The 19155-nt window shown below is 37.9% G+C and overlaps 2 protein-coding genes across 2 annotated transcripts in view; one reads left to right on the top strand and one right to left on the bottom strand.

The window, feature by feature from the left end:
* Positions 1-19155, top strand: part of LOC103154839 (parvalbumin-7-like) — a 35108-nt gene that overhangs the window by 1765 nt on the left and 14188 nt on the right. The window lies entirely within an intron of this gene.
* Positions 1-19155, bottom strand: part of ncf4 (neutrophil cytosolic factor 4) — a 29983-nt gene that overhangs the window by 9964 nt on the left and 864 nt on the right. Inside the window, exons 2-6 of the mRNA XM_007576261.2 lie at positions 18915-18999; positions 17909-18071; positions 12624-12694; positions 10036-10163; positions 7235-7286 (exon numbers count right to left, since the gene is read on the bottom strand). Coding sequence (XP_007576323.1) covers positions 7235-7286; positions 10036-10163; positions 12624-12694; positions 17909-18071; positions 18915-18999 — 499 coding nt within the window. The remainder of the gene's footprint in view (positions 1-7234; positions 7287-10035; positions 10164-12623; positions 12695-17908; positions 18072-18914; positions 19000-19155) is intronic.

Raw genomic sequence — 19155 nt, 5'->3', positions numbered from 1 at the left:
CATGTCACATGATCAACAACTGGATGTTGTCACAAAGAAAAAGACGACAGGAAGTGGTGTGAGGACAACGGCGCAGCATGATTTTTAGGGATTTATCTTGTGAACAAACTTATCCAGGTGTGATTCTAATTACGTCTCTTATTTAAATGGAACCACAGCAGTTGTGAAATTGTGTTTTTGGGCGTTAGCAGAATATTGACAAAGTTTCGTTCACATTCGTAATGGAAACGCAGCAAGTGACACTTTGTCTATGACCCCCACTGACTAGTTTGTATCATTAGATGAAACAAATCCTGTCCTGACTTGGGATGAAAAGACACTCGGAAAGGTCTTCCAAATGGACAGTCACTCGACATATTCAGCCAGAATAGGTACAATATAACTAATCTGGCTAATTTGGTAGTAACAAAAGCCAGAAAGTACAAATATTAGAGCCAAATATTTGACAAAATATTCATATATTGTTAAATATACATTACCAAAATATTGACAAAATATGTCAATATTTTAGAGTGGCCACCTCAAAGTTCCAAAGAAAGTTGAAAATTATGAGCAACGTGGCCCAAAAACCTGAAACAGTAACACCAGGTCTGTCACAAGGAATGGGACAGAATCCCAAAAATATTGCGTTGCTTAAAGGACAACTTACTCTACAATGACAGTAACTTAAAATGCAACCATACTGGTAACACAAAAGTAAACTTCTGAATTTGAAGAAGGTAAAAAAATAAAAAATAAAAAAAAAGTATCACTGAAATAACACAAAATCTTACCGAGTGTTTTTGGTCTCATTTCTAGAGCAAATATCTCCGTACACTTGAAATAAGACAAAGATTACTTACCAGTACCTTTAATGCAAGATGTAGTTACTTGCTTTAAGTAAATAATTACTTAATATTGATATAATAGTATTAGTTCAACTGGCAAATAATTTCACTTAAAACAAGACATTTTTCCCCATGTTAAAGTGAAATTATCTGCCAATGGAACAAGAACTTTTTCATCATTATTAAGACAAAACTGACCTAAAACAAGCTCTTATATTTTGTTGAAAAGTTACTTGTAAGTTAGTTTTCTCTCATTTCAAGTCTGCTAAGATATTTGAACTAGAAACTAGGCCAAAAGTACTTTGTAAGATTTTCTATTTTTGCAGTGATGTGATAAACTTTGGTATTCGATAAACAATATAAATGACAATTTAGGCAATCCGAACTGATCCGAACCAGGAACGGTTCAATCTGATGTCAGACACTGAGACAAGAGGTCATGTTCCTTTCCATACATTCAGCTGTAAAACATGTACGTACGTAGAGTGGCGTGAATGCACAAGCTTTGAAAATGAATAGCTAAATCCAAAAAGAGAGATTGCATCAGAAATTGGGTCCGACATGTCGACAATTTAAGAAACATTCCTTCAGAATCCTCCACATGTTCTCTTGTGTGTCTCATTCACTGGCTACACAGGAGAGGAAGTGTGTGTGGATGTGTGTCAAGAGAAAATGAGACACATACTGGTGGCAGATTAATGAAGCTGGGGAAAGAGGGAGCAGCTTGGATTAACAATCCGCTGAGATTACACTCACCCAGAGGACAACACACACACACTTGTTCTCGCCGCATGAATCCAGGGCCGCTATTTTTAATAAATGGCTCTTCACACTGTTTTATTACAGTGTGGACCTTCAGGTTGCAGTAATTTGCAGATGATGTGAAAATGTGTTTGAGGCCACCATTTCCAACTTAAACACTAAATACGCTGTGACAAAGCAATTTACCGTCTCCATATGCCTTCTGTCGCTCTATGACCTTATCATCTTTGTTCCATCCTAATATCCTTTTAAGATTGTTTTTCTGTCGTCTCTGTTGTTGTCTCCATCCATAGCAATTGACGGTCTTACAGAAAATTAATTTATATAGTAAAACTAAAGAGCAACAAGAAAGAGTAATTGTAAAAAGGTGGAAAAAATGCAACAATATTTTCCTTTGAAGTCTACATTTTCACGTGGAGTCCCAATTGAATAATCAATCAGTTGAGACAAAAATGTTCAGTTTTATGTCCGAAGACATAAAACTCAAATTACGTAGCCAATTTTCACTATTTGTCATTAGTTTTGACGCAAGTTATCGATTAATGAGTTAATCCAGAGTTAATTGATCTTATCCGTCGACCAATGATTAATTGGTAAGCGGACATTTTCTTCACAACTTTTGTTTTCTCTTGTATCAAGAGGGTCGAATGTCTTTCCATAACATAAAGGGCAACATGTTTCATAATATGTTGAATAATAAAAAAAAAACAACATTAATTTTTCAGCTGTATTTAATACTGACTAAATTAACAGAAAATTGTGATTTCTAAGTTTAATAGCGTGAGACATCTAAATTTAATAGCGGGAACATCTTGGGTTGCCAAATATAAAAATAAAAGATGAAAATAATTAAATATGCTTAATTCCCCATGAGAAGAGAGCTAAGTACTGGCTGTACTTTTGTATGAAGTACAGAAGAACAGACAGAACTCTAGAAGGTATTGTTAAAACTTCGCTCTATGAAGTCTATTAATTCACGAAAGCCCTCAAAACAAACCATGCTTTTTGTTAAGTTGTTTTTTTTTTCCATAATGGTACAATTTTTTCTGTCAGGCTCTGATTTTCTGTCATCATGTTCTCGCCTTCGTAGCACAAAAGTAATTTTTGAATCAGGAGTTGATGCTCTGTCATGTAACTCGGCTGAATGAGAGCTATTAAGGTGAGCTGGTCGAGTTTTTATATTTCAAAACATTATTTAAGTGCATTTTCCATCCCTCACCAGACTCTGTTTGGACCGTTTCTCTTTTCCGTTCTTCAATGTCACTGCCATCTTGAATCCTCTATCAGCTGGCTATGGCTTTGCAGCTTATGGACGACCAGCGGCGCCCTCTGCTGGATGGCGGCCAAACTACAACACTAAAAGAAGGCCTAAATGGACGTTATCAGTTAATAAATTGGAACTAATTTTAATCAAATAAACAATTAATCAACAAGTAACCGTAAGTTGATTATCTGTTTGCATCCCTAGTTTAAAGGTTTTACACATGGTGAAGATGAGTTCCCTCAATATTTATTATTTATCTTGGGAAACGACCTCCATGTTTTTGAGGCTGATTATTCTTCTGCATATTTGTACATACATATTAAACCACCTCTTTTCTAATTAGTATTCATTAGAAAATCTGCAAAAACTCTGCAATGCCATATTTACTAGCATGCGCTGCATCAAGGTGTTTATCTAACCCGTTTCTGGCAGCAATTTAAAATGTGTTTTCTTCTTGAATTTTGCTTTTCTGTTCACTTGTGCTCATTTTCCTCACTGGACAAACCGTGCCTCTAGCTTATCCGTACGAAACTCCCGCCAACCGAGAGCAGCTTGTCTCATTGACCTCGTTTAAAGCTCATAGTAGCACAGCTAACAACAATTACTCATCACGCTCTTTGGGGCAAAGCCTGGAATAAATCCTTGCGGAGTGGGAAGTGTTGCAGAGAAGAAGGTAGTGCTCTCCAGTGAGAAATGCCCGCGTTCTCCTGTTATCCATAAGGCTCAGACCAGCCATTGATCATTGCTCAGATAGAGCTTAATAGCTTCTTTCCAGCAGCACTGGGAACACACACAACATAGCCCCAAAAATGCACAGAGGATCACTCAATTTTCCAGAGAGAAAAAAGACAGAGCTAAAATAAATGTTGAGTAGGCTGGCAGCTTCATGAGTGGAGTACATCGGTGTTTTACTTCTGTGTGGGAGAGAGGGTAAGAAGACAGAGAGGAGGCAGTGAAATGAAGTTTGGCGATTAAAGACTATTTTAGTGTGCAGGAAAGAGTATTTACGGTGTGTGTGTGTGTGTGTGTGTGCGTGTGTGTGTGTGTGTGTGTTTGTGTGGGTGTGTGTGTGTGTGGGTGTGTGTATTAGAGTCCCATGGTTTTTGGTGCAGCACAAGGTCAGGAAAGCTAAATGCTTTAGCGAGGGGATAAAGCACGGATAGTTCAAGAGCTTCACTTCACCTGCAGACACGCACTCAGCATGCAGGCTATTAGCCTAGCAGACCGAGCCACTTACACAAGAGGGAAAATGTATACTTAGAGCTCACTGACAGCGCTACAGTAAGGAAAAGACAAAATGTGCAAAGTTTGTCTCTTCCAGTTTTAAACAAATGTTTACAGTCGTGACTGAGGGAAAGTGAACCTCTGACAGGTTTTCTTCGGTGGCCCTGAAGTTCAAACCACTAAACACAACTACAAATTGAAAAACACAACAGCATTAGCCAAGCACAGCTATAAATTAAGAAGACACGACGACATTAGCAAAACGGTAGAGCTAGGTCCCAGTGGGAAACCTCAGACATCTCTGATTGGACAACACCACTTTTGGCTTCAGAGCCAGACGTTGTTCTGGTTGTTGAAATCATGAATGTTAGCAACGTGCTGATGCTAATGTAGCCACTTGGTCTAGTTTCTAATGCAAATATTTCAGTACACTTGAATTAAGACAAAACTAACTTCAAAGTGACTTTTCAGCAATGTGGTTTTGTTTTAATTGAAAAGTTCTTGTTGACATTTTGTGTTTTTGCAGTAAACAGCCTTATGCTTCTTCTAAACGTAAGACATATAAGTATAGTATCTCTTGATTTTCAGTCATTATTTAGTAAAAAAAAAAACAAAAAAAACACTGAAAACACAAGATTTTTGGCTCAAATGTCCTTTTCAAATTGAATTACAGCAAATATGCTGAAAACCAGACTGGCTTAATCCATTTGATTATTCCCAACAAATTAAGTCCTTCATGTCTTCATGAAGGTCCTCAATTTTTACTTTTTAATCAAGTTAACATGTTTTTAAACAAAAAATGTTTGTCTTTTTAATAACATTTTGTGGTTCAATGCTCAGTTTGCAGAAGATATGGTCGCTCAACCATTGGACTTTATAAACCCTGTACAGATCCGTTCAGCTGCAGACTTTTGAAAAGCCCACACAGTAAGGACGCACTCTCAAAAGGAAAATAAATACTTGCACACCTGAACCTTGATAAAGTAATCACATAGATTTAAACATGTAAAAAAAAAAGTATATAATAAATCACTTTTTTTTTTTAACATTCAAAAGTTCTTAGCTGGAACCTTGAAATTAAAAGTTAAAACCAATTAAATAACTTTGTTGTTGAGCTTATATGTGAATTTATTCAATAATTTAGTAGCAAATGATTGTTTTGGTTTGAAAATATTTTTTTCAGTTCATAGTTTTCAATAAAAATGCAATTAATTTCAATTTGTTAATTACAGACCCTGGAATTAATTCAAAAAGTTTAACTGAGTCCCACCACCAAGAAAGACAAACGGACGCTCATTAGCTAGATCTCTCATTAGCTAGATAGCTCATTAGCTAGATAGCTAGCTAACCAGACAGCCGGCTCATTAGCCAAATTTCTCATTAGCTACATAGCTCATTAGCTAGTTAACTTAGTGGTTAGATAGGTATTAACAAGCGTCATCACCATGTCCTCTAGCCTACAGATCCTCTGCAGCATGTTTACCTTACCTTTGCTGCAGTAGCTTCCCAACCAAACTTGTTCAGCTGTAAGGTGAACGACTGCTGCATTAAAACAGTTTTAGCAAAGAACAGAACAATAATGACAGAATGCGACGAGGAGGCAGCAGAGAGGATTCAGGCTAAGAAGGTTACAAAGTTGCGTAGAGAAAACCTGTGTGAGGGGAAAACAGAAGGACAAACCTAGGAGGGGTTTAAGGTGTCATGGAGAGCTTTGAAGGGAGAATAATGTAGAGGTAATGCAAGGAGATTAAATTAAAACAGGAAGTGAAGCGAGACAGGAACTTTTGATGAGGTCAACAAGGTCACAGTGAAGTGGATGAAGAGAAATGCACTGAAACACTTCAAAATCATAAGGCCTGTTTGACACAGGAGTCTAAAAATTTCCACTTATCTTTTCCGCCTGTTATTTTGAGAAAGTTAGTGTTAAATCTACTGCAGAACGTTTGGAATACATCACATGTATATGCTGTGCTTTAAAAGGACCAAAATGATTAGCAATAATAGTTAAACAGGCTTTTCCTAAAGTGATAAAGCATTTTCTAGAGACTCTGTCTCAAGAAAATGAGCCAGTGTCTCATTGAATTCACTTATTTTTAGTCCAGTCTGTTTGTGTGTGTAACCATTTTCACTGCAAATGCATCTGATGTTAACCATGTTTATGTTTACACACAGATGACAGTTCAACAAACCAGACTGACTTTTAAGGAGCTTTGTTCCTGCCAACCTTTCATAAGAATGCAGACATTGTTTTGTGAAAGAAACAGAGTTCAACAGGCCTGTAAATTTGTCTTTCCCACAAGAAGTATTATTATTAATATTTCCCCAGGATCGGGGAGATATTAGCTCCCAGTGAAGTGGCTCTTCAAACCTAAACTATGATCGGACAGCAAATTATTCTGAGGAATTGGAAGAAAATCCGAGAAAAGCTTTAAATGAGAAAACAAGTGATCCAACTTGTAATAAATTAACTCAATTCTTTCTAAGTAGTCAAACTGAGTAAAATATTTGGTTTGTTAAGTTTTCATGTCGAACCAACGTAAATAAATTAAGGCTGGCAAACCTAACTTAATTACATTCAACAAATTAACTCACTTGTTTTAAGTTGGATCTCATTTCCTCTTCTTTTTTTTTCCAATTTGAATAAAGCGGCATTGTATGAAAGATGTCAGTGTTACTTTACTGTATGGTTAGTTCTAGTTCTTTAACTCTTTTCACTTTTTTCATTTTCAGATTGTGTAGAATTTTATGTGCCGTTTCAAATTTTGATGTATTTCCTATTAATTTGCAAGAATTGTTGTATAGAATTAGCCTAATCGACTTTTTAAAATTATTTCTATGCCCTTTAAAACTTCTGTAGCGACTCAGGGTTTAATTCAGGTAGTGTTAGGACTCTACTGATGTGTGTGTGTGTGTGTGTGCGTGTGTGTGTGTGTGTGTGTGTGTGTGTGTGTGGGGGTGTGTGTGTGTGTGTGTGTGTGTATCATGAGTTGCACTGAAGCCAACTGGGTGCTGCTAACAGGATAACACAGGATGTTTCTGGGTGATTTAGTGCACTCTGCGTGGTTGCTTTAACTGCGAGGTTGCAGCTCTGTGGGAAGTGATCGTAGCCAAAGCAACAAAAAAAGAAGAAAAAAAACCCCAATGTGGCTGCATGTACCTCTGCCCTGGGGGAGGAGAAGAGGTCCATCTTTGGTTCTTTTACTGTTTTCCTAGAACACAAAGAGAAACGTAGAAAGAGTCACGCAACTGAACGTCGTCTGCAGAAGGAGACAGAGGTGAAAAACACGCAAACTGATAGAGCAAGCTTTTCCAAAAATAATCCACGGCTCACAGCGAGAGGACGACTTAATGTGTGTATTTTTGGTCGGGACATCGGAGCGGTTTAGACGTTTATGTGCTATTGGTTTGCCTGAAATCTGTCCTGAGAAATTAGATGTGCTGTCATGAGATTTATGAATTTTATTTTCCAAAAATGCAAAAATACATTATAAGGCTGTTTTTATATGAAATATTTGGATGTCTTAGATTCAAATTTGGCACCAAAATGTCCTCATCATACAAAAAAAAAAATGAATTTAACCTCAAATCAATTTTTAACAAATCACTTAAGTATTAATAGTTTACTACAAGCATAAAAATAATCTGGCATTTTTATTCTTTCTCGTCCTTTATATGAAAATAAAATGCAAATAGTGTACAGAAATTTCATAATTAACAAGGTATGTGTAGAATTACATTTTTTCTTAACATCTAAATGATTTTAAGAAAATCAAAACTCATAATACTTCAATAATTGAATCGAAATCCTCCCAAAAAAACTGGTTTGCCTGTATTATACAGATAACAAAATTATCTTTTTTGGTCAAAAACAAAATTTGTAGAAATCACAGCGACTTCATGCTCCAGCAAAAACACAATGCGATATGATTAAAAAGAAAACGAATGCATCAGGTTGTCAAAAAAAAAAAAAAAGCACACCGGTTTAAAAATAAATGTCCTATTTACCTCAAGAAGTATCTCTGCTCTGAAGAGTTGAAGGGAACGCCGAACGAGAGAAATGGTTTCAAACATAGTAACAGTCTCAGAGTAAGACACTCAAAAGAGGAAACGTCGGTTTCTTGAATGTTTCCAAAAAAAAAAAAGGTGAATTTTTCTTTGAACTGGTTTAAGGTCGGAATAGGGCAGGGGAAGAAGTCAAAGCTTTGCAAAATTTCCTGTTGAGAGAGCCTTCACTTAACTCTGAATGGACCACAAGAAAACGGGCCAATGAGAGGCTCTGAGAGCTGTGAGGTAAGAGGAAGGAGATTTTTGTGTAACGTTGCGTTGCGTTGTTTCTCTGCTTCTTGGCTCAACGCAGCCAGAAACTGAGAGGAATGTGAGAACATGTAGCCTTTGCAGGCCTGTTCATACAATTGAACATTCACATTTTGGTCAAATTACAATCCTAATGTATTTTATTAGGATTTTATGAGATAGATCAACACACACCTGTTGTATACCTGTGAAGTGGAAAAATATAGAGACATAATTCTCAGGATTTTATGATGCACTTTATCCAATCTGACTTAGCCTGAGCAATTCTGCAATAAAATAAATAAATAAATAAATAAATAAATAAATAAATAAATAATAATAATAATAATAATTAACGTGATAAAATAGTTGGAGATTGTTGTTCAGATAAAGGCTATTCTACAAAGTATTAATTAGACCCTAAACAAGAGCACAAATATATAAGTATATAAAATTTAATATAAACATAAAGAATCTTATGTTTTAAAAAACATGACCTGTCTCTAATTTACGATAATATACCAGCAGCAGAATTTTACAGTAAAAATACGGTATTGGCTGTGGATTTTTGGATTTTATGGATTTTAACATATTTTTTTAAACATATTTATATGGTATAAAACCCCCGGTTGCGGTTTTTTTTTTTTTTACAGTGTGTCAATCGTTCCAGTCAGACATATGATTAATGAGACTAAGGCAGAGAAGTTTCACTTCCACTGAATTGACTGGAGTCAACATCACTCCAACATCCCTGTGACTCCGTCCGACATCAGACCGCTGATGACATCCAGCAACATTTACAGCATTTATCATGAACTCGTACTGTAAACTGACACTCCCCACAGCATCTTCAACTCTGAAAGCCGTTTTAGTATTTCATAATTCCTTTGGAAATGATCACAGGAGCTTCCTCATAGTTTGACTATTAGCTCGGGTTGTTCCTTTGTTACACAACAGAAAGCTGATGGGATTCCTAGAGAGCTCTTAAAAAAGCAGGTCACATTAAAGAAGTTACGGTAGCCTAATTTGTCTGAAATAAACACAACCATATTTTGATTCAATTAATGTTTGTCAAGACAGTGACATAAGTGGTCAAAGGTCTGGGGTCATGCTTAGTCCTTCGTTCACGTTTAAAAATTGGCTGTTTTTTCAAACATTGTAAATCTAAATCCGGACCATGTTTCAGAGAAACGTGTTTTGTAATGTACTTAACTCTGACCTACATACCTTGAAAGCAAAAACAGGTTGCTAATCCCAAGGGATCGTCTACAAATACTTAGCAGAAGATACTTTTTCAAAAACTGGTAGTAGAAAGTTGTGGCAAAGACAAACTTTGTTGTCAAGTCTCAGCTGAATTTGCTCACAGATACTAACATTTGATCAGATTTAAAATAAAATCTCAGCTCCAGCAAACCAATTGCCAAATAACTGTGACCGCTACCGACTCATATGATCTGGTTAAAATAATAAGATAAACAGATGAACGTCATCAGCGTAGAGACTGTAACCTACTTCCCAGATTCCCAACCAGAATCCAGGCACTGGTGTGTTGACTGTATTATTGTCAGGCTGCTTTAAACACTGGGAAAGGTTCACTGCACTTTGCTTTAGGCAACACTGTAAGTCTGTTCAGTAGTACTTTTATTTTGAAGCGGCCAGGCTTACACTTTGCGGGTGGGTGGACGAAGACGCCTCAGGGCCCGAGGCGCGTGCTGACTGTCTTGCTCCGTCTGGTAGAAGAACATCCTGAGAGTATCATCAAGTAGCAGCCATGTTGGAAGACCAAGCAGCCTCTGAGGAGAGAGAAGTAAGGATGAGTTGGGGGTGGAGGGTACTGGAAGGATGCAGTGCCTCCCTATCCTCAATGATATGAAAAGGATAAAGAATAAGGATGAGGAAACAGATGCATGAACAATGTAACAAACAATCATATTAGCACCTTTTTTGGCACAAAAACTGGATTTAAGAAAAACGAATCTGCACACCTCTGGAATAAAGAGTACAGGGATGAGGGTTTTCACAAAAGTGAAAAAAAATCCCCAATATTTTTTTTCTTTTGCCATGTGAAATAATTATTATATTATCTCTATATTAATAAAAATTTTCTGCTGAACCGTTTTTGTTATGTTTGTGACTTAACCCTTGTGTGTCCGAGGACTGAGGTAAACGTTGAGGACTATGGCAAATGATACAAGTTTTACGTGTGTAAAACACAAGGGTTAAAGTGTTATGTGTTTTCCAGGCATAAAGTGCCATTTTATAGCACAAGCAATTAACTATGTTAACTTCAGTTGTTAGGAAAATGCTATATATTGTATATCAAATATGTGACTTAAAAAAATTTTTACTTTGCAACTTAACGCTTGAAATCGGGCCTCTGTCTCTTTAAAAAACTCCTGCTCTTTCTGAAACTCCGCCTTCAGGAAGTCATCACAAAATGGCTCCTCTATTAACCCTTTAACATAATTTTCACCAGCGTTGAGCTGAGAAGTAGCTCCTATAATGAGCCCAGCAGATGTTCAGCTCCACCAGGTGTTTGCTAACTGCTGCTGGCTAGTCTGAAGGAGCAGAGTGGGGTTGGCGGAAGTGAACTGGCAACCCACCGGTTCCAGGACAAGCTCCTACCACTGTTGCCACCTTCATCCCATGCTCCACTCTGTGGTGGTGGACTGCTCCCTCAGGGTCAAGGGTCAGTTTTATTCATCAGGTCAAGTCTCTTGGTGTTCTGTTCATGAGAGATGGTAGGATGGAGTGGGAGATGGATCGACTGACAGGTTTGTCAGTAGTAATGTAGGTGCTTCCCTGCTATGTAAAGGTGATGAATTACCGGTTTAGCTACATTCTGATCATCAACACAAGCAGCAGACTTAGATGGCTGGACTCAACCTTAGAGAGTTCAGTCATTTGGAGACAACTCAAAGTACAACTGCTGTTGCTCTGCAGCTGAGGTCAGTAAGGGGAGCTTCCTTCCTAGGTAACTTTCTTTGGAGGTTTTCCACCATGTCGTACTTGGAGGATACCCCAATGCAGGAGCAAAACCCACTGGAGGGAGTATTTATCCCTTCTTGTCTTTAAATGCCTTTAAGATTCCCTGGTGAGAGCTGTAGAGTGTCACTGTGAAGAAGCATATCCGGGTTTCTTTACTGTTCTTGTTAACTCTGCATGCCAATTTTGGCTAGGCAAACAGGCAGCAGATGGGTGGATGTATGAATTTGTAGAGAAACCAGGTGTCTTGATGAAGGGAAACTGGAAACAGTACAATACTGAACTGCTTTGGTTGTTTGCCATAAAAGTTAACTAAAGCATAACTATGCACTTAATCTTTTACGGAAAGAATTTAAAAAAAAAAAACTCCTGTGGTCTTAGCGTAACAATAAAGAGGAGCACAACAAATGTCACAGTCTGACAGTGGGGAAGCAGAGGGCTTGTCCCGCCAGACCGTCAGTTCCCAAAACTACACAACAACAAACAAAAACCTTGTAAAAGTGCACACGGGGTCAGTGTGACCCTGTTGGACCGCACACTGAGTAAAAAACTCATGGGGTCCAAATGATGGTCTCTTTAGACCACGCTAGGGTTAAAAAAAAGTAGAGTAGTCAAGGACAGGATTGTAGCAAGAGCATTGGGTTTGCTAATTTCTGCCCTGGGTTCAGTAAAACTCACATGGTTTGGCACACCTGAATCATCTTCTGTCAATTAACATCTGGAAATGCCAGCAAATATTTGAAAGGCTTAACAACAACTGCAGTGATGGGAAAATGCAAGGACAAGGCAAAGTGTAGCGGTGAGGTGGATGAAAACGGAGGAGATGACGAGAATTACAAGTGCAAGGCAAGCAAAGGCGATAAGAGTGTGAGAAGTGAGAGCAACGTAGGTTGTAGTAGAACAAGAGTGAAGGAGAGAAGAGAAGAAAGTGAGTGGGAGAAACAGAACCTGATCGTGTTTTTAGCAATGGAGCAGCAGCGAAACATGTCAAAAGTCCCACAACTGAAGTCAGTCAGACGTGATGTGGGCACAGGGCAGAGCAAAGAGAAGAGAGCAGAAACGCCTACACGTTCAGCTCCATCTCCAAACTACTGCTGAAATATCTGAGTCGGTGCTTATCCACCTACTGCATCGTTCTGCCCACTAAGATGTAGGTTTCTGCATCGCACAGCGCAGAAGACTGCGAGTGCGCCAGCAATTCCTTCTCCTTTGAACTAAATGTAAAAAAAAAAAAAGAAGCGCTTTACATGAAAATCAAATGTGATTACCTTCATGTACGTGTTGAGTTCAGGGATCCGGTTTTCTGCAATCTCCTTTTTGTTGCCGATGTAGATTTTTCCTGCAGTCAAAGTGAAAATTCACAAAGACATGAGAGGAATTAAAAGATTTTTTTCCTTGCAGACGTTGCCTATAGGGGAGCAGACATTGTTGCACTTCAGGTGTTTGTCTTTATGTTCAAGATTTGACATGACTCCCAATTTACCACACGTATCTGATGTACTAAGGCTGCATAAACTATGGATTATTGTCAACATGTTACTGTAAAGACAGTGAGCAGAGGTTATTTTACTGCAGCTTAAAAAAGTTTTCACCCGCTTACAGAATGGGCAGTGATTTATTTTGATGTGTCTTGACGAACCGTACAGCAGCGCTGGTTGGCTTCATATGCTAGCGTAGTTTTGCTCTATAAAATCAATATATTAAGATGGTATCCTAATTAATTGGTTGACTTTATTAAATCAATTCTGCATCTGGTATCAAAGTAGAGCGATTCCACTATCGGTGTAAGAACCTGCGGCTAGTTTTTAGTTTTTATTGTTCTGCTGCGTGACCCGAGTTCTCCTGAGCTAAAGGTCACAAACTGATGGTTGCACATTATTCTGTAAGAGGTTTCTCTCTTTTTTATTTTTTATTTTTGGTAGAATTTATGATTCCAACAAATAGGGCAAATAGTTTATGTCCTAAAGTCCAAGTCAGGATTTTATCACATCAGGATGGAACCACCAAACTACCAACACGATGTTTGACGTTTTGAGTTTGACAAAGTTAAATAGTATTTTGCAGCACAGTGTTGCCTTTTATTATGTTATCCCTACTTCTTGCTGTTGAACAGGAGCCATTTTTATGACTTCATTTATTTCAGAAGTTTTGGTGGTAAATACACTTCATGTGGCTAGAGACATTGCATTGTTATTTACATAGGGCCAGGCTGGTTTGTATTTTTTTTTTACCATTAATCTATGGAATCGCTATTTTAAAAACTGCTTTTTGTAATTACTGAGGTTATATTCATCCAATATTAAATCCATCATGATCTGAGACAAATAAAGCAAACAGAAGAAATCTGAAGGGTGATGAATACTTGTTTTTCACCACCCAGTAGCAGTTTTAGCGATTTGAAAAGTGTCGTTTTACAGAAATAATATTGTTTTTAAAGTTAAACGGTGATTAGGGCAGTGAAAGTATCAGCATGCCCACACGCTCCAAGCAAAAATTCAAAATTGTATTTATTTGGAAGATCTGAGCACAATCCTATGAGGTTTACCCTTTAATATTAAGCTGTAATAATGGTCAAAACATCCATCAGGTTGACTTTTTGTCTCTGTATCAAACAACTAACAGGAAATACTGAGGTGTGTTTTACTCAAACTAAGAACACGACATTTCAGATTCGTCTGAGATTGGCTATGATTCTAGATTGTTCCCCAGACATTCATCCATGTATCGATGCTGTTTAATTAAATTTAGCCCCAACAGTCGTCATCCATCCCCCTGGTTTTTGGACGTGTTGTAATGTCGGTCATCCTCTTTCCTCACCAACTGGGAAGTGGGGAAAGAGGAAACAAGCCAAAGCAAATTCTGACACGAACGTCTTAATGTGCTTCCCCCCTTTAATCAGAGAAGCCTAAACCGACGAGAGGGAGTCTGTGTTGTTTTTCTTTTAGCCCGTCTTCCCATCAGCCCCTTGTCCCCACTGTCTTCCTTATTCCCTTTCCATCCTGATGAGATCTGGTAGTCCAATTAAACCAGCAGACTCCATAGTGGCAGCTGCTATATCTGAGTTTGTGGGAAAGTAGAACTTTCTTAATATAGTGAATCACATCATAGCCTTAAGGTTTTTTTTTTGTTTTTTTTTAACGTGTTACATTGTTCCCAATAAAGACGTTTTGACTACGGACTTTCAAAGAACAAATTGGGTTAAAGAAAGATCTACATTTCAGTGTTCGTCTTGTGGATGTTTTACGGGTCGCGTCCCGATGGGAGGAGAACTGGGGGCGGATCCAGAACCTGACGGAGGGAGTAGATATCGCTTCTGACCCAGAAACACATCGGGTCAAACCAGGAGGGACTGAGAGCGATGCTGGGATTTCTTGAAATGTGAACATTTATGCGAAAATCAGACCACTTTGTCCAGAAAACACGACGCCAAGTTGTTTAAGTAAACTGCGTTTTTGTTTTTTTGTTAAATGAAGTCTTAAACCAAGACGGATTCCACATAGATGTTGTTCACCGCATGTCAACGACATTTATGGGTTTATGTAGTCCATACGCACACCGACCTCCACCCTCCAGATCAATGCCACCAACTTGAAGGCGCCAGCTTCTTATTGGTTCAAATAGTGGCTTCCAGGCATAATCAATGTAGACGCTGATGACAAATCCCAGAAAGACAGACTTCTGGAAAAACAATGAGCTGAACAAAGGCAAAGAAAAGACGAAGGCAACGTAACGAGGACGCACTGTTTCTGATGCCTTTGAAAATTAGAGTGATGCTTCTTTTTTTAAAGGTTTTTGGTTCCCGATTGCACATCCACACCTCAACAAACAAACCGGACTGAACAGGCAAACAAACAGGATTAAGGTGGACTAAATAGGCCCAGTGTGAATGGACCCTAAAGTCTCCATATATTCTTTTGAATATCACGCACATCCAGTCATTTTTAAGGTGGATGTTATCGAAACCTGGCAACTTTGATCAATTTTTACATTTTGTGAAAAGTTACTAAAAGTGATTGTTGTTGTTGTTCTCCTAGTATGTATTGACAGATTAAAATATTTTGGGGAAAAAATAATCTTTACTTAGTGGTAAACAATAAAAATGAAATATTTGTCGGTGTAACACACACTTCTCTGTTTTCCGGTGAAGAAACTTTATGCAGCAAACATAATTTACAGAAGAAAGTTTTAGGTTGGAGCAGCAGAGGTGGGAGATGCTTTTCTGACTAATTTAGCCACAATTCTTATTTTTATTTTTTGCTATTGTAGCTTCTTTCTACAGCAAACAGCCACCCAAGATGGTAAAATGTGAGAGCTTTAAGTTTGTCCTGGTTGAAAAACTAAACTTCTAAATCCCAGTTTGTGTTTCAGTTCAGGATTTAAATGGATATATTTGATTTACAAATAGTGACAAAAAGTGTTAAACACAACTAATGGCTTCATCTGCTTTTAAATTTGCGTTCATGATGTTTTGATGCTGCGGTGAGAAAGACTTTTTATAAAATCTATTTGTCTCTGTACACACAAAGCGTAATGGATAAACATTTTAATGTAAAGGTTAGAGAGCGGCGGGGCTTTTCCAGCGCGGCGGAGCGGCTCGGATCGTTTCCTCTTTGTTTGGCCGGTGGCAGAAAATCACCACGGCGACGGTGAAACCAGAAATTAGAACCACCACGCTGATTACACTTCTTCTTTTCTTCTCCACACAAACAGTAGTAAATGTTTTTGTTCCATTAGTCACCGCTAATGGAAGAAAATGTTTTCATTAAATTGTGAGGAATTTTTGCAGGTTTTTTTTCTAAAAGCACGTCCATACAGTCAAAGGGATTCAATGAAGTAGAATATGGAAAGTATTCAAACAAATCAAAATAAATTAGTCCTGCCGTAAAGAAAAAAAAACTGATAAATAATGATGCTAGTTGTTAACTTACAAGGTCAATGATGAGGCGTGGGTGTGCGTGCGTGTGTGTGCGCGTGTGTGTGTTGGGAGTTGTTGGTGTGTGTTCTTGACTCATTCTGGGAAAATGTTTCTTTTTTAGCGTTTTCTGAGAAATCTGCAGTGGGAGGATCGATGAAGACTTCCCTGGTGTTCTGGACTTTCAGGATGAATTATCCTCACCACAGATAACTTTATTCTGCATCTTGCCACTGGCAGTAAAACATAATCATATTTATCTGTTCTTGTGTAATATATTCAATCCTTTATAGCATAGCTGTTACATCAAAGTGAACAGACAGCACATTTCTAGGAAATGTAACTGTTAAGCAAGATGAAGTCCTATTGATTGCTATTAAGGGAATGCAGCAGTATATTGGCATAGATTTCCTTAATTCTGGGTGATCTGATTGGTCAATATTTACATCTAAAACTGATCCAAAGGTCTAAAATTCAGCCACTGTTGCCTTTTGTTCTGCCAGGAGAGAGGACTGACTGACAGAAACCAGGTCACCTTCGTCACCATGTTTAGTCACTTTTCAGACTAAAATAAAAAACCATCAGTATCGCAAAAAAAAAAACAAAAAAACAAATCAGAATGAACAACAAAGGTGTTTTAAAGATTGGTGATCGGCCAGAAAACTGCAATCAGTGCTCCAATAATTATCATATCTGAGAGAGTCTGCTTCGTTATGCACACTAAGTGCAAAAATATCCAAAGGAAATATGAATGACACGTCGGCTAAACACGTTTAAAACCCCACGATAAAATACCGCTCTGTGTGTATTTACATTGATGACATCACAAGATGTTTTATTATATTATGGTAGATGAAAAACGCAATGTTTGGTTGTTTCATAGCTGGTGACAGTATGTCGTTTTTATCATGTGAAGAACTTTAACAGCCATGCTACTGAGATGTGATACACAGATAACATTAACTTAGCTTAGCTTAACATAGCAAAGACATGATGAGGGTGTGACAAAATTTGGTTTATTCCACTTGGCGTCGCTCCTGTTCTACGTTTCACAGAAGTCTTTAGCCAGCTAGCAACATATGGAGAACGTCTCGACGCGTGACGTCATCACCGCTTCTACTTGTCACAACAGCACGGCGGATGACGAACAGCCTGGTAGCAGTCGCCTTTCTCTGCTTTGGTCGTGGCATTTGTTAATGATAGAAAGTACCGGAATGGCGACTGCAAAAAAAGGCAACACTCCAACACTACGCTTGCACTACAGTCAGATAAGGTGAAAAAAAAGGAATGACCTCAGAGGAACTGTGTTTAGTTGCCTTATAACGAGACACCTTGGTAGATTTGACCAGTTCTTAAAATAAATCAAACGCTCACCATGAACTGTTGTTCTGTAACTGATCTGAACTAAAATTCAGGCTAAAGTTTTTTAGCTTGAAAAAATTCCACCCATTTTTTGTGTAGATTCTGTCTGACATGGGAGAAAGAATCACGACTAGAAAAAACCCTCATATTAGGGATTTCTCAGGGACATTAGTCTGATTTGACAATAATAATGACATAATTATAGGCCATGACAGACACGTATCTAAGCAACATGGGATGTGACACCCTGATGAGTTGTGTGTCTCTCTATCAGCTGACCTGGAAGAGGAGGCAGGACGCAGCTGTTGTTGGGCCCGGGCCGGTCCGGGTCATCAGGGGAGTATTTGCTCTCCAGGGTTTGGTGGAGGCTGAAAAACTCTCTGTAGCGCCGATAGATCAGATATTTACTGCCTCCCTTTGTCTTCACCTCCACCACAAACCTCTAGGAAGGTAATAGAAACAGAAAAACACGTCACTGCGGCACTAAAAACATTTTAAACGTTGCATGCAGAGCTGGCCCCAGAATGAAGGAGGCCCTGGGCAGAATCTATTTGGGGCCCAATAAGTTTTCTCATTCTTCAGTTAACCCAACTTTTTCTATTTTTGTTTTTTTACAGTTTACTAGAGACCTAAATTTAAATTACATTTTCTATATTACAGAATTTGTTTGAGAATTATACTAATCATAGAAACGAAAAGACTTTATAACAAAGATACATGGTAGTGTACGAACACTGGAATCGCTGGGTATTTTCTCCAATTCAAGGACAGTAAAGGCTTTTTTTTTAAATCACAGAGAATAAAAATAAGATTATATGGACATATAAAAAACACGCATTTAAGAAATACATTAAACATAGTGTTATAAACAATTCTATTCTGGTCATAAACAATCAGTCAGGATAATCTTTTATTTCTTCTCACTTCTCAAATTGAAAAATAAAATTTTTGGTTTTGTGATTTTTTCCCCCCAGCTGTTGACAGTTTTGCTGCATGAAAATATTATATATTATTACTGCTGTTTATGCAAGCTAATTTCAAACTCTGAAGCCATGTGAAAATTTCTTCAAAATACAAGTTGATTCATTCATCTATGTTTTACTCTATCTTATTGTTTCTGGTTATTAAAACAAGTTATATTAAGTGCTTATAATTATTACAACCAATAATAGCATGCAACTTTTAAAAGTGTCAGGGATTTTTAAAATGGCTGTTAACGTCACGTTTAAACTACCCAGGTTTGTTTTCCTGAATGATTTATGAGAATAAATCCGTTAAGACTTACAAAGTAATCAATAAAACCTTTTTTCTCCTCGATGTCAGCGATGGTGGCGCTGATGGGGATGTTGTCTGGCAGCTGGTCAAAGTCACTGGCAAAATGGAAAGACGTGATGAGTTACAATGTTCAGTTCTCCGCTTCTTCTGTTCTTATTAGAACCAGTTTTATTTGCATCCAAAAAAGGGGCTGAATTTGAATTAAATTCTTAATCGTTTCCAGCACAAAACAATGCAAACATTGCGCAACT

This window comes from Poecilia formosa, unplaced genomic scaffold (assembly GCF_000485575.1).
Source record: "Poecilia formosa unplaced genomic scaffold, Poecilia_formosa-5.1.2 Scaffold403, whole genome shotgun sequence".
Classification (NCBI taxonomy): domain Eukaryota; kingdom Metazoa; phylum Chordata; class Actinopteri; order Cyprinodontiformes; family Poeciliidae; genus Poecilia; species Poecilia formosa.
Note: the sequence above shows the minus strand (reverse complement) of the source record. Positions and strands in the feature narration are given on the sequence as shown.